Source organism: Heterodontus francisci, chromosome 1 (genome assembly GCF_036365525.1).
Source record: "Heterodontus francisci isolate sHetFra1 chromosome 1, sHetFra1.hap1, whole genome shotgun sequence".
Lineage (NCBI taxonomy): Eukaryota > Metazoa > Chordata > Chondrichthyes > Heterodontiformes > Heterodontidae > Heterodontus > Heterodontus francisci.
Genome location: NC_090371.1, coordinates 58,407,212 through 58,425,465, shown reverse-complemented (window position 1 = coordinate 58,425,465; position 18,254 = coordinate 58,407,212). Strand labels below are relative to the sequence as shown.

Genomic DNA, 18,254 nt, shown 5'->3' with positions numbered 1-18,254 from the left:
GGGAAGATAGCTTCACGGGAATGCAGCAAGAGCCAAGTCTGTGACACCATGAGTGGCTCAGCTGCACAGGAGGGGAGGAAAGAGAGCTGTCTCTGCCGGCGCGTGCTGAGTTTCAAAAGAGGAGAGCTATAGTGATAGGGGAGTCTATCGCAAGGGATACAGATAGGTGTTTCTGTGGCCGCAAATGTGACTCCAGGATGGTATGTTGCCTCCCTAGTGCTAGGGTCAAGGATGTCACAGTGCAGCTGCAGGACATTCTGAAGGAGGAGGGTGAACAGTCGGAGGTTGTGGTTCACATTGGTACCAACGACATAGGTAGAAAGAGGGATGAGGTCCTGAAAGAATTTAGGGAACTAGGTAACAGATTAAAAAGTAAGACCTCAAAGGTTGGAATCTCTGGATTACTCCCAGTGCCACGTGCTAGTGAGTATAGGAATAGGAGGATAGAGCAGATGAATGCATGGCTGAAGAGATGGTGCAGGAGGGAGGGCTTTAGTTTCCTGGATCACTGGGTCTGTTTCTAGCGAAGGTGGGACCTGGACAAGTTGGAAGGGTTGCACCTGAACTGGAACACGACCAACATCCTTGCAGGGAGGTTTGCTAGTGCTGTTGGGGGGGTGCGGTTTAAACTAATTTGGCAGGGGGATGTGATGCACATCCAAATGTAGGAAAGAAACTGAGTCAGTCTGGAAGGCAGAGCAAATCTAGACCTGTTAAGGCACAAGCGAATAATGCAAGACTGGATTGCATCTATTTTAACACAAGGAGTCTTACAAATAAGGCAGATGAATTGAGGGTGTTGATTAACACATAGGAATCTGGTATTGCTATCACGGAGGCATGGTTGAGGGAAGGGCAGGACTGGCAGCTCAGTATTCCAGGGTATAGAATCTACAGGTGTGACCGGTGGGGGGGGGGGGAGGTGTAAAAGAGGAGGTGGCATTGCACTATTGATCAAGGAGTCAATTACTGCGGTAAGGAGGGATGATATCTTAGAAGGTTCCTCAAATGAGGCCATATGGGTAGAACTTAAAAGCAAAAAGGGGGCAATCACTTGGCTGGGAATGTACTACAGGCCTCCAAACAGTCAGGGAGAGATAGAGGAGCAGATATGTAGGCAAATCTCAGAGACGTGTAATAATAATAGGGGATTTCAACTTCCCCAATATTAACTGGGATAGTCTTAGTGCAAAGGCTTAAAGGGGGCGGAATTCTTAAAATGCATCCAGGAGAGCTATTTGAGCCAGCACATAGAAAGTCCTACAAGAGAAGGGGCGGTACTGGACCTAATCTTAGGAAATGAAGCCGTTCAAGTGGTAGAAGTGTCAGTGGGGGAGCATTTCAGGGATAGTGACCATAACTCTAAGACTTAAGGTAGTTATGGAAAAGGACATGGAGGGACCGGAAATAAAAGTACTGAACTAGGGGAAGGCTGATTTCAATATGATAAAACAGGATCTGGCCAAAGTGGACTGGGAGCAGCTACTTGTAGGAAAGTCTACATCAGACCAGTGTGAGTCATTCAAATAGGAAACAGTGAGAGTTCAGGGCCAACATGTTCCCGTAAAGGTGAAGGGTAGGACCAATAAGTACAGGGCACCCTGGATGTCAAGGGATATAGAGGATTGGATAAGGAAAAAAAAAAAGGAGGCTTATGGCAGATTCAGAGGGCTGAAAACAGTGGAGGCCCTTGAGTATAGAAAGTGCAGTGGGGTACTTAAATAGATTAGAGGGGGCATGACAAAATCTGGCGGGCAAGATAAAGGAAATTCCCAAGGCGTTTTGTAAGTATAATAAGGGAAAGAGGATAACCAGGGAAAGAGTAGGGCCCATTAGGGACCAAAGTGGCAATCTGTATGTGGAGCAGGAGGACATGGGTAAGGTTTTAAATGATTACTTTTCATCTGTGTTCACTATGGAGAAGAACAATGTAGGTGTAGAGATCAGGGAGGGAGATTGTGATATACTTGAACATATTAGCATTAAAAGGGAGGAGGTATTAGCTGTTTTAGCTTTCTTAAGAGTGGATAAATCCCCTGGCCCAGATGAGATGTATTCCAGGCTGCTATGTGAGGCAAGGGAGGAGATAGCTGTGACTCTGACACAAATTTTCAAATCCTCTCTGGCCCCAGGAGAGGTGCCAGAGGACTGGAGGACAGTGAATGTGGTACCATTATTCAAGAAGGGTAGTAGGGATAAACCAGCTAATTACAGGGCAGTGAGTCTAACATCAGTGGTAGGGAAACTATTGGAAAAAATTCTGAGGGACAGGATTAGTCTCCACTTGGAGAGGCAGGGATTAATCAAGGTTAGTCAGCAAAGCTTTGTCGGAGGACATCATGCCTAACAAACTTGATTGAATTTTTCGAGGAGGTGACTAGTTGTGTACATGAGGGTAAAGCAGTTGATGTAGTCTACATGGACTTCAGTAAGGCTTTTGATAAGGTCCCGCATGGGAGATTGGTTAAGAAGCTAACAGCCTATGGGCAATTTGGCAAATTGGACCCAAAATTGGCTTCGTGGCAGAGGGTGATGGTCGAGGGTGTTTTTGCGATTGAAAGCCTGTGACCAGTGGTGTACTGAAGGGATCGGTGCTAAGACCTTTGCTGTTTACAGTGTACATTAATGATTTAGATGTGACTATAGGAGGAATGGCAGTAAGTTCGCAGATGACACGAAAGTTGATGGTGTCGTAAATAGTGAGGAGGAAAACCTTAGATTACAGGACGATTTAGGTGGGCTGGTAAAATGGGCAGAGCTGTGCTAAATGGAATTTAATCCTGAGAAGTGTGAGGTGATGCATTTTGGGAGAACTAACAAGGCAAGGGAATATACAATGGATGGTAGGACCCTAGGAAGTACAGAGGGTCAGAGGGACCTTGGTGTACTTGTCCATAGATCACTGAAGGCAGCAGTGAAGGTAGACAAGGTGGTCAGGAAGGCATATTGGGATAATTACCATTGTAGCCAAGGCTTAGAATATAAAAGCAGGGAGGTTATGATGGAGCTGCATAAAACACTAGTTAGGCCACAGCTGGAGTACTGTGCACCGTTCTGGTCGGCACACTATTGGAAGGATGTGATTTCACTGGAGAGGATGCAGAGGAGATTCACCAGGATGTTCCCTGGGCTGGAGCATTTCAGCTATGAAGAGAGATTGGATAGGCGAGGTTGTTTCTCTTAGAGCAGAGAAGGCTGAGGGGGGAGCTGATTGAGGTATACAAAATTATGAGGGGCATAGATAGGGTAGATAGGAAGAAACTTTTTCCCTTTGTGGAAGTGTCAATAACCAGGAGGCATAGATTTAAGGTAAGGGGCAGGAGGTTTAGGGGGGATTTGAGGAAAAATACTTGCACCTAGGTTGAAATCTGGAATACACTGCCTGAAGGGGTTGTAGAGGCAGGAACCCTCACAACAGTTAAGAAGTATTTAGATGAGTGCTTGAAACACCATAGCATATGAGGCTACAGGTCAAGTGCTGGAAAATGGGATTAGAATAGATAGGTGCTTGATGGCCAGCATGGACCCGATGGGCCGAAGGGCCTGTTTCTGTGCTGTAGAACTCTATGACTCAACCCCTTGCTTGATCTGACTGAGAGGTCGTGGCAAGCGTATTACATTGGCTTCAGTGTCCCTTGGGTAAGGAGGGAAAAATCAACCAGGGTTCTCGGTCCTTATCACAATCCAGTGGCCCACACTAGAGGTGTGCGTGGACGTTGGGTGAGGGTTAAATTGGGTTCACCTGTGCTGCTGTCATCGTCAAGTTGCCTGTTGAAACTCGCTGTAAAATTTCAAGCATGAGTAATAACCACCTGGATGAGATGCTGCAAGCTGTGTGGCACTTGTGCAACTGTAACTTAGAAATGAGTCTACAGGAAAGGAGGGGTTAGACAAATTTAAAAAAAAAAAAAGTTACATCGGAAGATAGGAACAGGAGTAGGCCATTCAGCCCCTCGAGCCTGTCCCACCATTCAATGAGATCATCGCTGATCCGCGGCCTAACTCCATATACCTGCCTTTGGCCCATATCCCTTAATATCTTTGCTTAACAAAAATCTATCTATCTCAGATTTAAAATTAACAACTGTTCTAGCTTGAACTGCTGTTTGTGGAAGCGAGTTCCAAACCTCCACCACCCTTTGGGTGTAGACGTGCTTCCTAACATCTCTCCTGAACGGTCTGGTCCTAATTTTCAGACTATGCCCCCTAACTCGTAACTTAACTTTGTCCTTTTGAGTTGCAGTCTGCTTTTTGCAGGTATCTAACTCCTGGCTTACACAAGTCTATTCACAAGGTCAGCATCAGTAATAATTCAAATGATGAATCTGAGAGGAAGGAGACCAGGTCTTCCAGTTGCAGAATTTTTCTGCTTTGTTTTATGGTCAGTTCAGCGTTATTCAGAAGTTTATGATCAGGTGAAAGGAGTGTCCTTTCCAAATGCATTGATCCGCACTGAAACTTCCATCTCCTTTCGCCCCACCCCAACCCCCACCAAAGTATAAAAACATATAAGAGCAAGAGTAAACCAAACGGCCCCTCAAGCCTGCTCTGCCATTTAATATGATCATGGCCAATCTTCTGCCTCAAATCCTTTCCCACCCACTCCCCATATCTCGTGATTCCTTGAGAGACCAAACATTTGTCTATCTCAGCCTCGAATATACTTCACGATTGAGCATCCATAATCCTTGAGTAGGGAATTCCAAAGAATCACAACCCTCTGAATGAAGAAATTTCTCCTCATCTCAGTCCGAAGTGATCGACCCCTTATCCTGACTGAGACTGTGCCCCCATCTTCTAGATTCCCCAGCCAAGGTCAGCAACCTCTCGATGCCTACCCTATCCAGCCCCTTCAGAATTTCTATACGTTTCAATGAGATCACCTCTCATTCTTCTAAACTCCAGACAGTAGAGGCCCAATTTACTCAGCCTCTCATCAAAGGAAAACCCTCTCAACCCAGGGACCAATCTAGTGAACCTTTGCTGAACCACCTTCAATTGCAAGTATATCTTTCTTCAGATGTGGAGACCAAAACTGCACGCAGTATTCCAGGTATGGTCTCACCAGAGTTCCATGCAATTGTAGCAAGACTTCCTTATTCTTGTATTCCAATCCCCTTGCAATAAAGGGCAACATGCCATTTGCCTTACTAATTGCTTGCTGAACCTGGATCCGAACTTTCTGTTTTTCTTGTACAAGTACACCCACGTCTCTCTGAAGATCAGCTGTTAGAAATATCGCGCCTTTTAAAAATATTCTGTTTTTCTATCCTGAACAAAGTGAATAACCTCAAACTCCCCACATTATACGCCATCTGCCATCTTGTTGCCCCCTCACTTTGCAGCCACTTGTTTCCTCCTCACAATTTTTAATTCATTCATGGCATGTGAGCTTGGCTGGCAAAGCCAGAATTTGTTGCCCAACCCTAATTTCCCTTGAGAATATGGTGGTGAGCTGCCTTCTTGAACCACTGCAGTTCACAGTGCTGTTAGGAAGGGAGTTCAAGGTTTTTGACTTATCGACAGTGAAGGAACGATAATATAGTTCCAAGTCAGGGTGGTGTGTGACTTGGAGGGGAACTTGCAGGTGGTGGTGATCCCATGTGTCTGCTGCCCTTGTCTTTCCATCTGATAGAGGTCATGGGTTTGGAAGGTGCTGTCGAAGGAGGCTGGATGAGTTGCTGCAGTGCATCTTGTAGCTGGTGCACACTCCTGCCATTGTACGTCAGTGTTGGAGGACGTGTATGGTGGATGGGGTGCCGTTTAAGCGGGCTGCTTTGACTAGAATGGTGTCGAGCTGCTTGAGTGTTGCTGAAGCCTCACTCATCCAGGCAAGTGGAGAGTATTCCATCAGACTCCTGACTCATGCCATGTAGATGTTGGACAGGCATTGAGGAGTCAGGCAGTGAGTTACTCGCTGCAGAATTCCCAACCTCTGACCTGCTCTTGTAGCCACATTATGTATATGGCTGGTCCAGTTAAGCTTCTGGTCAGCGGTAATCCCTAGGGTGTTGACAGTGGGTTATTCAGCAATGGTAATGCTGTTGAAGCTGAAGGGGTGATGGTTAGATTCTCTCTTATTGGAGATTGTCATTGCCTGGCACCTGTTTGGTGCAAATGTTACTTGCCACTTATCAGCCCAAGCCTGAATGTTATCCAGGTCTTACTGCATGTGGGCACTGCTTCAGTATCTGAGGAGTTCCAAATGGTACTGAACACTGTAATTATCAACGAACATTCCTCCTTATGATGGAGGGAAGGTAATTGATGAAGCAGCTGAAGATGGTTGGGCCTAGGACACTACCCTGAACAACTCCTGCAGCAGTGTCCTGGAGCCGAGATGATTGACCTCCATCAGGCACGAGCACCTTTGTGCTAGGGATGACTGCAACCAGTGGAGAGTTTTTCCCCTTATTCCTGAGGGCTTCTTGATGCCACACTTGGTCAAATGCTGCCTTGATGTCAAGGGCAGTCACTCACACCTCACCTCTTGAGTTCAGTTCTTTTGTCCATGTTTAGATCAAGGCTGTAACAAGGTCGAGAGCCAAGAGGCACTCGCGGATCCCAATCTGAGCACTGGTGAGCTGGTTATTGCTGGATAAGTGCCGCTTGACAGCAATGTCAAGAACACCTTCCATCACTTTGCTGATGATTGAGAGTAGACTGACGAGCCGGTAGTTGGCCGTATTGGATTTGCCCTTTTTGTGAACAGGAGAGACCTAGGCAATTTTCTGTATTATTGAGTTGATGCCAGTTTTGTAGTGTACTGCAACAGCTTGGCTAGAGGTGTAGCTAGTTCTGGAGCACGTCTTCAGTACTACAGTCGGGGTGTTGTCAGAGCCAATTGCCTTCGCTAAATCAAGCAACTTCAGCTGTTGTTTGATCTCATGTAGAGTAAATCAAATTGGCTGAAGGCCGGCACCTGTGATGGTTGGGACCTCAGAAGGAGGCCGAAATGGATCAACCACTCGGCATTCTGGCAGAAGATGGTTGTAAACGCTTCAGCCTTGTATTTTACACTATTGTGCCGGGCTCACCCATCATTGAGGGTGGGAATGTTAGTGGAACCTCCTCCTACAGTTGGTTGGTTGTGTGCACCACCATTCACGACTGGATGTGGCAGGACGGCAGAGCTTTGATCTCATCCGTTAGTTTGCTTCGTCTATCACATGCTGCTTCTGGTATTTAGCATGCATGTAGTCCTGTATTGTAGCTTCACTAGGTAGGCACTTCATTTTTAGATATGTCACTTGCTGCTCCTGCACTCCTTATTGAACCAGGGTTGATCCCCTGGCTTGATGGTAATGGTAGAGTGAGGGACATACCAGGCCATGAGGTTACAGATTGTGGTTGAATACAATTCTGCTGCTACTGATGGCCCACAGTACCTCATGGATGCCCAGTTATGAGCTGCTAGATCTGTTCTGAATCTATTCCATTTAGCACAGTGGTAGTGCCACACAACATGACGGACAGTATACTCAGTGTGAAGATGGGACTTCATCGCCACAAAAGCTGAGGTGGTCACTCCTGCTAATGCTGTCGTGGACAGAAGCATCTGCTACCAGGAGATTGGTGAGATCAAGTAGGCGTTTCCCTTTTGTTGGTTCTCTCACCACCTGCTGCAGGCCCAGTCTGACACACACGTCCTTCAGGACTTGACCAGCTCGATCAATAGTGATGCTATCAAGCCACTCTTGGTGATGGAAATTGAAGTCCCCACCCAGAGTACATTCTATGCTCTTGCTACCCTCAGTGCCTATTCCAAGTGGTGCTCAACATGGAGGAAGATTGATTCATCAGCTGAGGGAGGGCGGTAGGTGGTAATAAGAAGATTTCCTTGACCATGTTTGACTTGATGCCATGCGACTTCAGGAGTCCAGAGTCAATGTTGCGGACTCCCAGGACAGCACCTTCCCAGCTGTATACAATTGTGCCGCCACCTCTGGTGGGTCTGTCCTGCCAGTGGGACAGGACATCCCAAGGCTGGTGATGAAAGAGTCTGGTACATTGGCTGTATGTTATGTTTCCGTGAGCATGACTATGTCAGGCTGTTGTTTGAATAGTCTTTGGGATAGCTGTCCCAATTTTGGCACAAACTTAACTTCCCACCTAGTTTTGTATCATCATCACAAGCTTAGATACATTACTGTCAGTCTCTGTCTCAGTCATTAATATAGATTGTAAATAGCTGAGAGCTCAGCACTGATCCTTTTTTTTGTTTTGTTTTATTTTTTTTTTGCGGCACTAAACTAGTTGCTGCCTGCCAACTTGAAAATGCCCTGTTTATCCATACTTTTTGCTTCCTGCCCATAACCAATCCTTTATCCATCCTAATATACTGCTCCAAATCCATGTGCCCTAATCTTGCATATTAACCTTTTGTGTGGCACCTTATCAAATGCCTTTTGGAAATCCAAGTATACTACATCTACTGGCTCCCCTTTATCTATCCTACTAGATACATCCTCAAAAAACTTGAATAAATTTGTTCATTTCCTTTTCATAAAACCATATTGACTCTGTCTGATCGTACTGTGATTTTCTAAGTTTAAGATCCCCTTACTAGCATTTTCCCGACGACTGATATCAGGCTAACTGGCCTGTACCTCCCAGTTTTCTCTCCCTCCTTTCTTGAATGGCGGTGTTAGATTTGCTAACTTGCAATCCACTGGAACCGTTCCGGAATCTAGGTAATTCTGGAAAATCACAACCAGTGCTTCTTCTATCTCCGCAGCTACCTCTTTTCGAACCCAGGACGTAGGCCATCAAGCCCTGGGGATTTGTCTGCTTTTAGTCTTTTAAGTTTTTCTAATACTTTTTCCCAGCTGATGCGAATTACTTTAAGTTCCTTACTTATTAACCCCTTAGTTACCCTATTTGGTCCAAATCATAGTTTTTATTCTCACAGAACACGCAATAGGAGCAGGAATAGGCCACTCGGCTCCTCGTGCCTGCTCCACCATTCAATTAGATCATGGCTGATCTGATTGTGGCCTCATCTCCACTTTCCTGTCTGCCTCCCATAACCCTCGACTCCCTTGTCGATCAAAAAATCTAACTCCACCTTGAAAATGTTCAATGATCCTGCCTCCACTGCTCTCTGGGGAAGGGAACTCCACAGACCAACGACCTGCTGAGAGAAAAAAATTACTCCTCATCTCAGTCTTAAGTGGGAGACCCCTAATTTTAAAACTGTATCCCCTAGTTATGGATGCCCTCACAAGGGGAAACATCTTCTCAGCATCTAACCTGTCAAGACCCCTCAGGATCTTATATGTTTCAATAAGATCACCTCTTATTGTTCTAAACTCCAATGGGTATAGGTCAAACCTGCTCAATCTTTCCTCATAAGATAACCCCTTCATCCCAGGGATTAGGCAAGTGAATTTTCTCTCAACTACTAGTGCAATTATATCCTTTCTTAAGTAAGGAAACCAAAACTGTACACAGTACTCCAGAATAAAAGCAAAGTACTGCAAATGCTGGAAATACTCAGCCGGTCTGGCAGCATCTGTGGAGAGAGAAACAGAGTTAACATTTCAGGTCAGTGACCCTTCTTCAGAACTGGCAGGTATTAGAAATGTAAAAGGTTTTGAGCAAGTAAAGTGGGGGTGGGGCAATTAGTACAGCATTAGTACAGAGAGGGTGTGAATGGATAGAAAACTGGGCTACCTGGCCTTGAGCACAAAACTGGAACAGCACCTCATTTACCAATTAGGCACGCTACAGCATGCCGGACTGAACATTGAGTTCAACAATTTCAGAGCATGATGGCCCCCCGCCCCCCTTTATTAGTTTTAGTTATTTTTTCTGGGGGTTTTTTGTGTTTATATTTTATTTTAGTTTGTTTCTACTGTGCCTACCCACTGTTTTTTTCATGTTTGTGCTTGGGGCCAGTTTGCTCAGTTTTCTATCCATTCACGCCCTCTCTGTACTAATGCTTTGTCTTTCAGCACACCATTAACATATAGTTTGCCTTTGCTCCATGACCTTCTGGTCAGTTATTCTCTGTGACCTTGTCCTGTCAACCCCTTCTCTTTTGTTATCTCTTGCCCCACCCCTGCTTTACTTGCTTAAAACCTTTTACATTTCTAATATCTGCCAGTTCTGAAGAAGGGTCACTGACCTGAAACGTTAACTTTGCTTCTCTCTCCACAGATGCTGCCAGACCTGCTGAGTATTTCAAGCATTTCTTGTTTGTGTGACACGGTACTCCAGATGCAATCTAACGAAGACCCTGTACAGCTTTAACAACACTTCCCTACTTTTATACTCTTTCCCCTTGCAATAAATGTCAACTTTACATTTGCCTTCCTAATCACTTGTACCTGCATACTAACTTTTTGTGATCCATGTACCAGGACACCCTAATCCCTCTGTGGTGTAGGGTTTTGCAGTCTCTCCATTCAAATAATATACTGCCTTTCTATTCCTGCCAAAGTGGACAAGTTCACACTTTCCGACATAATACGCCATCTGCCAAATTTTTGCCTACTTGCTTAACCTATCTATATCTGTATTACTGAAAGTAGAGATATGTTGTCAAAGCTTTTTGTCTTGCACTCATCAGGATAATTCACAGGAAAAGCAACAACTTTATAATGTATGAGAAGAGAGTGCTGATTGGTTGGCAAGGGGACTGTGTTTGGTAGAGGTGTTGCCAAGGAGAATGTAGCAATTTATGGTGACTGACAGTTAACTGCCAAGCTTTGTTTGAAATTTAAACCAGGCAGCTTGACCAGAGTGTCTCTCTTTCTCGCTCTCATTGATTAGTACTATGGCCTTTTTTTCTTCTAAACTATTGTCTCATCCTTCAGCTATCAATATCTATTCTAAATACTTCCACTTTCTTGTATCCTCACTGTATTAATATCAAGACTCAAAGCATAGTTTCCAACTCATTTGTTTTGGAGATCAGAGAACTGTGGAACTCCTTACTTTCCTTCGCTGTTGTGTCTCTCTCTCCAGGGTTTTAAAACCAACGGTTAGTGTCCTCTAATCATAACTTCATCTTTTATCTCATTGTCTTTTTTTTACTCTTCACTGTTCGTGTGGTTTTGTCAAGGGCCCTGTACACTTCATCTCAACTTAAAATGAAGCACACGTCTTCCATCTTAGGGCAACATATCATTTACTATTTCAGTGGAAGATGGTGGTGAGAGTTTTAGAATTGATTGACCAGATTGAAAGCAACCCAAAATAGAGGTTTCTTTGATTATTGCCTTTCTTTTCTAGGCAGTAGTTTAAACGCAATTTATCGATATTATAATGGAAAGAGAACAGCACCAAAGATGAAATGGAGTACTATTGACAGGTGGCCAACACATCCATTATTAATTCAGGTAATGTTTGAGGATTAACTAGTTGTAAGATCCCTTCCTTTTGTAAAGTATTCTGTATTGTATACAGTTCCCAGATGTGAGCTAATCTCAGCAGCTGGTTATTGTTGGTTGGGTGAGTAACTGCTGTTAGGGCATTTAAATATCTGCAAAAAAAAACTTTCCCCTTTTTCTTTATTTAAAAAAATCCTCTGGTGATAAGTTGAGTACTACTAAAGTGTTTTTTTTAAATTCAATGTAGCTTATGAAGGACTTTAGATCGTAGTGGGTAGAACAAAGGCCCCTAGTGTAATGAGTATTTTTTAATTAAGGGAGTAACTAATTAATCTAAGGGTAAGTCATGGCAGGAGAGATCAGCCCCGTGATATGCTCCTCCTGCGCTATGTGGAAAATTAGGGATGCTTCCAGTGTCCCTGACGACCATGTGTGCAGGAAGTGTATCCATCTGCAGCTACTGGCTACCCGTATTACGGAGCTGGAGCTGCGGGTGGATTAACTGTGGAGCATCCGCGATGCTGAGGACGTCGTGGATAGCACGTTTAGTGAAGTGGTCACACAGCAGGTAATGGCTGCACAGGCAGAAAAGGGGATGGGTGACCACCAGACGGAATAGTAGGCGCAGGCAGATCGTACAGGAGTCTCCTGTGGCCATCCCCCTCTCAAACAGATATACTGTTTTCAATACTGTTGGGGGGTGGGGGGGGAAATGACTTCCCCGGGGAAAGCAGCAACAGCCAAGTCCGTGGAACCACGGAGGGCTCTGCTGCACAGCAGGGGAGGATAAGGGGTGGAAGAGCTATAGTGATAGGGGATTCTATCGTAAAGGGTGCAGATAGGCGTTTCTGTGGCTGCAGACGAGACTCCAGGATGGTATGTTGCCTCCCTGGTGCTCGGGTCAAGGATGTCTCGGAGCGGCTGCAGGACATTCTGAAAGGAGAGGGTGAGCAGCCAGAGATCGTGAGCCATATTGGTACAAATGACATAGGCAGGAAGAGAGATGAGGTCCTGCAAAGTGAACATAGGGAGTTAGGCAGAAGGTTAAAAAGCAGGACCTCTGGGGTTGTATTCTCAGGATTACTCCCTGTGCCACGTGCTAGTGAGGGTAGGAATAGGAGGATTAGGCAAATTACTGCATGGCTGAAGAGCTGGTGTAGGCGGGAGGGCTTCAGCTACTTGGATCATTGGGATCTCTTCTGGTGCAGAGGCGACCTGTACAAGAGGGACGGGTTGCACCTGAACTGGAAGGGGACCAATATCCTTGGGAGATTTGCTAGTCCTACTCTGGAGGGTTTAAACTAGTCTGGCAGGGGGGTGGGACCCAAAGTAGCAGTCTCTCCGATGAGATAGCTGAGGCAAATGTAGAGGTTAAAGCAAGCAAGTCCAGTAGACAGGCCGGGCAGAGGCAGGACAGGGAGCGTGGAAGGTCTGGTAGGCTAAACTGCATTTACTTCAATGCAAGAAGCCTTACAGGAAAGGTAGATGAACTCAGAGCATGGATCGGTACATGGGATTGTGATATTATAGCTATTACAGAAATGTTGTTGAGGGATGGACAGGACTGGCAGCTCAATGTTCCGGGGTACAGATGCTTCCAGCGTGACAGAGATGGAGGTAAGAGAGGAGGGGGAGTTGCACTATTGATTAGGGAGGACATCACGGCAGTACTTAGGATATCCCAGGGGGAATGTCCAGCGAGGCCATGTGGGTAGAACTTAAAAATAAAAAAGGGGTGATCACTTTGATGGGATTGTACTATAGGCTCCCCCCAATTGTCAGAGGGAATTGGAGGAGCATATATGTAGGGAAATCACAGATGGGTGTAGGAATTATAGGGTTGTAATAGTAGATGATTTTAACTTCCCTAATATTGACTGGGACTGCCTTAGTGCTAAGGGATCAGATGGGGAAGAATTTGTGAAGTGTGTTCAGGATAGTTTTCTGAAGCAGTATGTGGATGGCCCTACTAGAGAAGGGGCTACACTTGACCTCCTCTTGGGAAATGAGGCTGGGCAGGTGGTTGATGTGTCAGTGGGGGAGCACTTTGGGACCAGTGACCATAACTCTATTAGCTTCAAGATAGTTATGGAAAAGGATAAGACTGGTCCTCAGGTTGAAGTCCTAAATTAGGGGAAGGCTAATGTCGATGGCATCAGACAGGAACTAAAAAATTGAATGGGAGAGGCTGTTTACAGGTAAAAGGACGTCTGGCAAGTGGGAGGCTTTTAAACGTGAGATAGGAAGAGTTCAGGGCCGGCATGTTCCTGTTAGATGGAAGGGCAAGGCTGGCAAGTATAGGGAACCTTGGTTGATGAGGGATATTGAGGGTTTGATCAAGACAAAGAAGGAGGCATATGTCAGGTATAGGCAGCTGGGATCAAGTGAGTCCCTCAAGGAGTATAGGGGATGTAGGACTACACTTAAGAAGGAAATTAGGAGGGTGAAAAGGGACCATGAGATTTCCCTGGCAGATAAGATAAAGGAGAATCCTAAAAGATTCTATAAGTATATTAAGAGTAAAAGGATAGCTAGGGAGAGAGTAGGTCTCCTGAAGGATCAGTGTGGTAATCTATGTGTGGAGCCATGGGAAATGGGCGTGGTCTTAAAACATTTTTAAATTCATTCATGGGATGTGGGCATCGCTGGGATGTGGGCATCACTGGCCAGGCCAGCATTTATTGCCCATCCCTAATTACCCTTGAGAAGGTGGTGGTGAGCTGCCTTCTTGAACCGCTGCAGTCCATGTAAGGTAGGTACACCCACAGTGCTGTTAGGAAGGGAGTTCTAGGATTTTGACCCAGTGACCGTGAAGGAACGGTGATATAGTTCCAAGTCAGGATGGTGTGTGACTTGGAGGGGAACTTGCAGGTTGTGGTGTTCCCATACATTTGCTGCCCTTGTCCTTCTAGTTGGTAGAGGTCGCGGGTTTGGAAGGTGCTGTCTAAGGAGCCTTGGTGCGTTGCTGCAGTGCATCTTGTAGATGGAACACACTGCTGCCACTGTTTGTCGGTGGTGGAGGGAGTGAATGTTTGTCTATGGGTTGCCAATCAAGCGGGCTGCTTTGTCCTGGATGGTGTCGAGCTTCTTGAGCGATGTTTGGGCACCCCATCTACAAACATTCACTCCCTACACCACAGTGGCAGCAGTGTGTACCATCTTCTCGTCTGTATTTACCGTGGAGAAGGTCATGGAAGCTAGTGAGCTCAAGGGAGGGAACGGTAATATCCTGGAGCATATCAACATTACAAAGGAGGAGGTGTTGGAGGTTTTGAAGCGCATTAAGGTGGATAAATCCCCAGGGCCTGACCAGCTGTATCCTAGGATGCTATGGGAAGCAAGGGAAGAGATTGCTGGGGCCCTGGCAGAGATTTTTGTATCATCCTTAGCCACGGGTGAGGTACCTGAAGACTGGAGGATAGCTAATGTTGTGCCTTTATTTAACAAGGACAGCAGGGATAAGCCAGGGAACTACAGGCCAGTGAGCCTTACATCAGTGGTGGGAAAGTTATTAGGGATTCTGAGAGACAGGATTTATATGCATTTGGAAAAGCAAGGTCTGATTAGGGATAGTCAGCATGGTTTTGTGCATGGGAAGTCATGTCTCACAAATTTGATTGAGTTTTTTGAGGAGGTGACCAAGAGGATTGACGAGGGCAGAGCGATGGACATTGTCTACATGGACTTTACCAAGGCTTTTGACATGGTCCCGCATGGTAGGCTGGTCCAGAAGATTCAAACACGTGGGATCCAGGGTGAGCTAGCAAATTGGATACAAAATTGGCTTGGTGATGCGAGGCAGAGGGTGGTAGTGGAGGGTTGTTTTTCAGATTGGAGGCCGGTGACCAGTGGTGTGCTGCAGGGATCGGTGCTGGGCCCTCTGTTTGTCATATATATTAATGACTTGGATGTGAATGCAGGGGGCATGATTAGTAAGTTTGCAGATGACACCAAAATTGGTTGTATAGTGGACAGTGAAGAAGGTTGTCTAAGGTTACAACAGGATATAGATCAACTGGGAAAGTGGGCAAGGGATTGGCAAATGGAATTTAATGCAGACAAATACAAAGTGACGCATTTTGGGAAGTTAAACCAGGGCAGGACATATGCAGTGAATGGCAGGGTTCTGGGGAGTGTTCTTGAGCAGAGAGACTTTGTCATGCAAGTACATAGTTCCCTGGAAGTGGCAACACAGGTAGACAGGATGGTGAAGAAGGCGTATGGCATGCTTGCCTTCATCGACCGAGGCATTGAGTACAAGAGTTGGGACATCATGTTACAGTTGTACATAACATTGGTTAGACCGCATTTGGAGTACTGTGTGCAGTTCTGGTCGCCGCACTACAGGAAAGATGTGATTAAGCTAGAGAGGGTGCAGAAAAGATTCACAAGGATGTTGCCTGGTTTGGAGGGCCTGAGTTATAAAGAGAGATTGGATAGGCTGGGTCTGTTTTCCCTGGAGCGAAGCAGGCTGAGAGGGGATATGATAGAGGTATATAAAATTGAGAGGCATAGATAGGGTAGATAGCCAGAGTCTGTTTCCCAAAGTAGGGGTGACTAAAACTAGAGGGCATAGATTTAAGGTGAGAGGAAGGAGGTTTAAAAGGTCATTTTTTCACACAAAGAATAGTGCGTATCTGCAGTGAGCTGCCAGTGGAGGTGGTGGAGGCAGGAACAATTGCAACATTTAAGAGGCATCTGGACAGGTACTTGAATGAGCAAGGCATAGAGGGATATGGAACTAATGCAGGCAGGTGGGATTAGTATAGATAGGCATTATGGTCGGCATGGCTACGGTGGGCCGAAGGCCTGTTTCTGTGCTGTACGACTCTATGACTTATTAGCGAGCTAAGCAATAGGAAATAAATTTAAGATTTTTAATGTAGATTTTACTTTTATTCTTTGTATTTAAAGCAAAACTTGTCTTCCATCCTTGTGAAGTGCCTCTTTCTAGTGCTGCCCATCAGCAGTTTGATTTATGTGAGGAAACTGGAAGCATGAGGTGATGATCTGTCATAAAGTCTACCGCTCCCTTGTCCACTGGTCATTCTATCAGAAGCTTACCATTGTAGTTGTGCTTTTGAAATGATGTACCTTAATTTGGACTGTGTCATAGAGCTGCTAATGTTATGGTCTATCACTGACATGTTGTCTAATGTATGCATCTAATTACTTTTTAGGGTGATTTATCTTTGAAGATCAAATATGGTCTCAGAATCAAGAATTTTTTTGTAATAAAAGTCTGAATTTTTCTTTATTGGTGTATATTCACCATTGTTGGTGTTTATTCCCATATCAGTAATTTTTAATCTGGAATACTTGAACACAAATTAAATTAACAGTTTTTGTCTTGCAGTGTTTTGCAGATCATATACAGCAGGAGCTTGATCGATTTCCACCTGAGAAAAGAGATGATGTAGTCATTTTATTCTCTGCTCATTCACTACCGATGTCTGTAAGTGACTTCAAGCAATCTTGTATTTTAAAAGATTTAAAAAATGGCTAGAAGCACACTCATGGATTCTAAGTTTTTTTGCACCTCTTGCTTCCAATTATTATTTGCCTCAAGTCCACTTTGGAGTCCATACCTCAGTTCAATATTTCAGCTGGTCTGCCCAAATAAATGCATACTATTCTATTCTTCGATCTTGGTTATGCTAATTAGCAGTTTGCATCTTTTAATGGTAATAAAAACAGAAAGTGTTAGTAATACTCAGAGGTCAGGCAGCATCTGTGGAGAGAGAAACAGAGTTGGCATTTCGAGTCGAATATGATTCTTCAGAACAGGAGGTAGGTAGAAATGTGATGGGTTTTATGCTGTTGTTAGAGGGGAGGGGGAAGGAAGAACAAAAAGGTAGGAGAGATTAAATTACAAAGATGTCATGGAGTAAAAGGTAAAGGGCGTGGTAAAGATTGTAGTTAAAGGCGAAGCATTTGTCCAGCGAGAGTGTTAATGGCAGAATAATGAACAGCTCTGTCCAAAAGCAAAAACATGAAAAACAAGTTTAAGACCAGCACATGGTTAAAAAAAAAATCAAAATGGGAGTAATGATCTGAAATTGTTAAACTCAATGTTGAGTCCAGAAGGCTGTATAGTGCCTAATCAGGAGATGAGGTGCTGTTCCTCAAGCTTGCATTGAGCTTCACTGGAACATTGCAGCAGGCCGAGGACAGAAATGTGGGCATGAGAGCAAGGTGGTGAATTAATTTGACAAGTAGCTGGAAGCTCGGTGTCATGCTTGCTGATTTAACGGAGGTGTTCTGCAAAGCGGTCACCCAATCTGCATTTGGTCTCCACAATGTAGATGAGATGTAGAGTATCTTTTGAACATACCTTTTTTGAATATTTTTAAAGTTAGGAGAACAACTGAGAGGTTAAAGGCGCAACCTGTGTTTTCAAAAGGCTCTTCAAATTCCATGTAAATTGGCAGAAAGGACACTGAAATCTAGATTTGTTCAGGTGCTTATTTTTCAAGTGCAGAAATGAAACTATTTTGAGACAGTTAACAATTTACCTGATCGTTAATTTATGATGCAGGAAGCAATGAATTATTTTTGATAGGTTTGATAAATCTGCAAGTCAATTTCACTGACAAAAACATGATGAATCTTGATTTAAAAATCAGAAAATGTCAGCACCTGAAGAAATTAGAGGCTAATGTTTTGTGTAGAGGTCCTTCTCCAAAACTGGTTAGCATTGATAGGAGAACCCCAAGCACTAAGCCTGGGGAAGAGAGAACAAGTCAAGATCAAGAGTATAGATGTGGCAAAACTCTTGTGCAATGGAAAGAAGAACTTGCATTTATAGTCATTTACATTTATGGGACAGAAAGAAGCCATTCAGCCCATCAAGTCCATGCCAAATCTCCACAGAGCTATCCCGTCAGAACAATTCTCCTGCCTGATCCCCTTAGTTCC

General features: G+C 44.7%; 2 protein-coding genes across 3 annotated transcripts in view; one reads left to right on the top strand and one right to left on the bottom strand.

Annotated features, from left to right (window-relative positions):
• The window catches only part of onecut2 (one cut homeobox 2), a 193,709-nt gene that overhangs the window by 84,096 nt on the left and 91,359 nt on the right, over positions 1-18,254 (bottom strand). The window lies entirely within an intron of this gene.
• The window catches only part of fech (ferrochelatase), a 77,685-nt gene that overhangs the window by 43,568 nt on the left and 15,863 nt on the right, over positions 1-18,254 (top strand). For both annotated transcript variants that reach the window (XM_068030960.1, XM_068030969.1), the window contains exons 6-7: positions 11,239-11,345; positions 16,693-16,791. In XM_068030960.1, the coding sequence (XP_067887061.1) occupies positions 11,239-11,345; positions 16,693-16,791 (206 nt within the window). The remainder of the gene's footprint in view (positions 1-11,238; positions 11,346-16,692; positions 16,792-18,254) is intronic.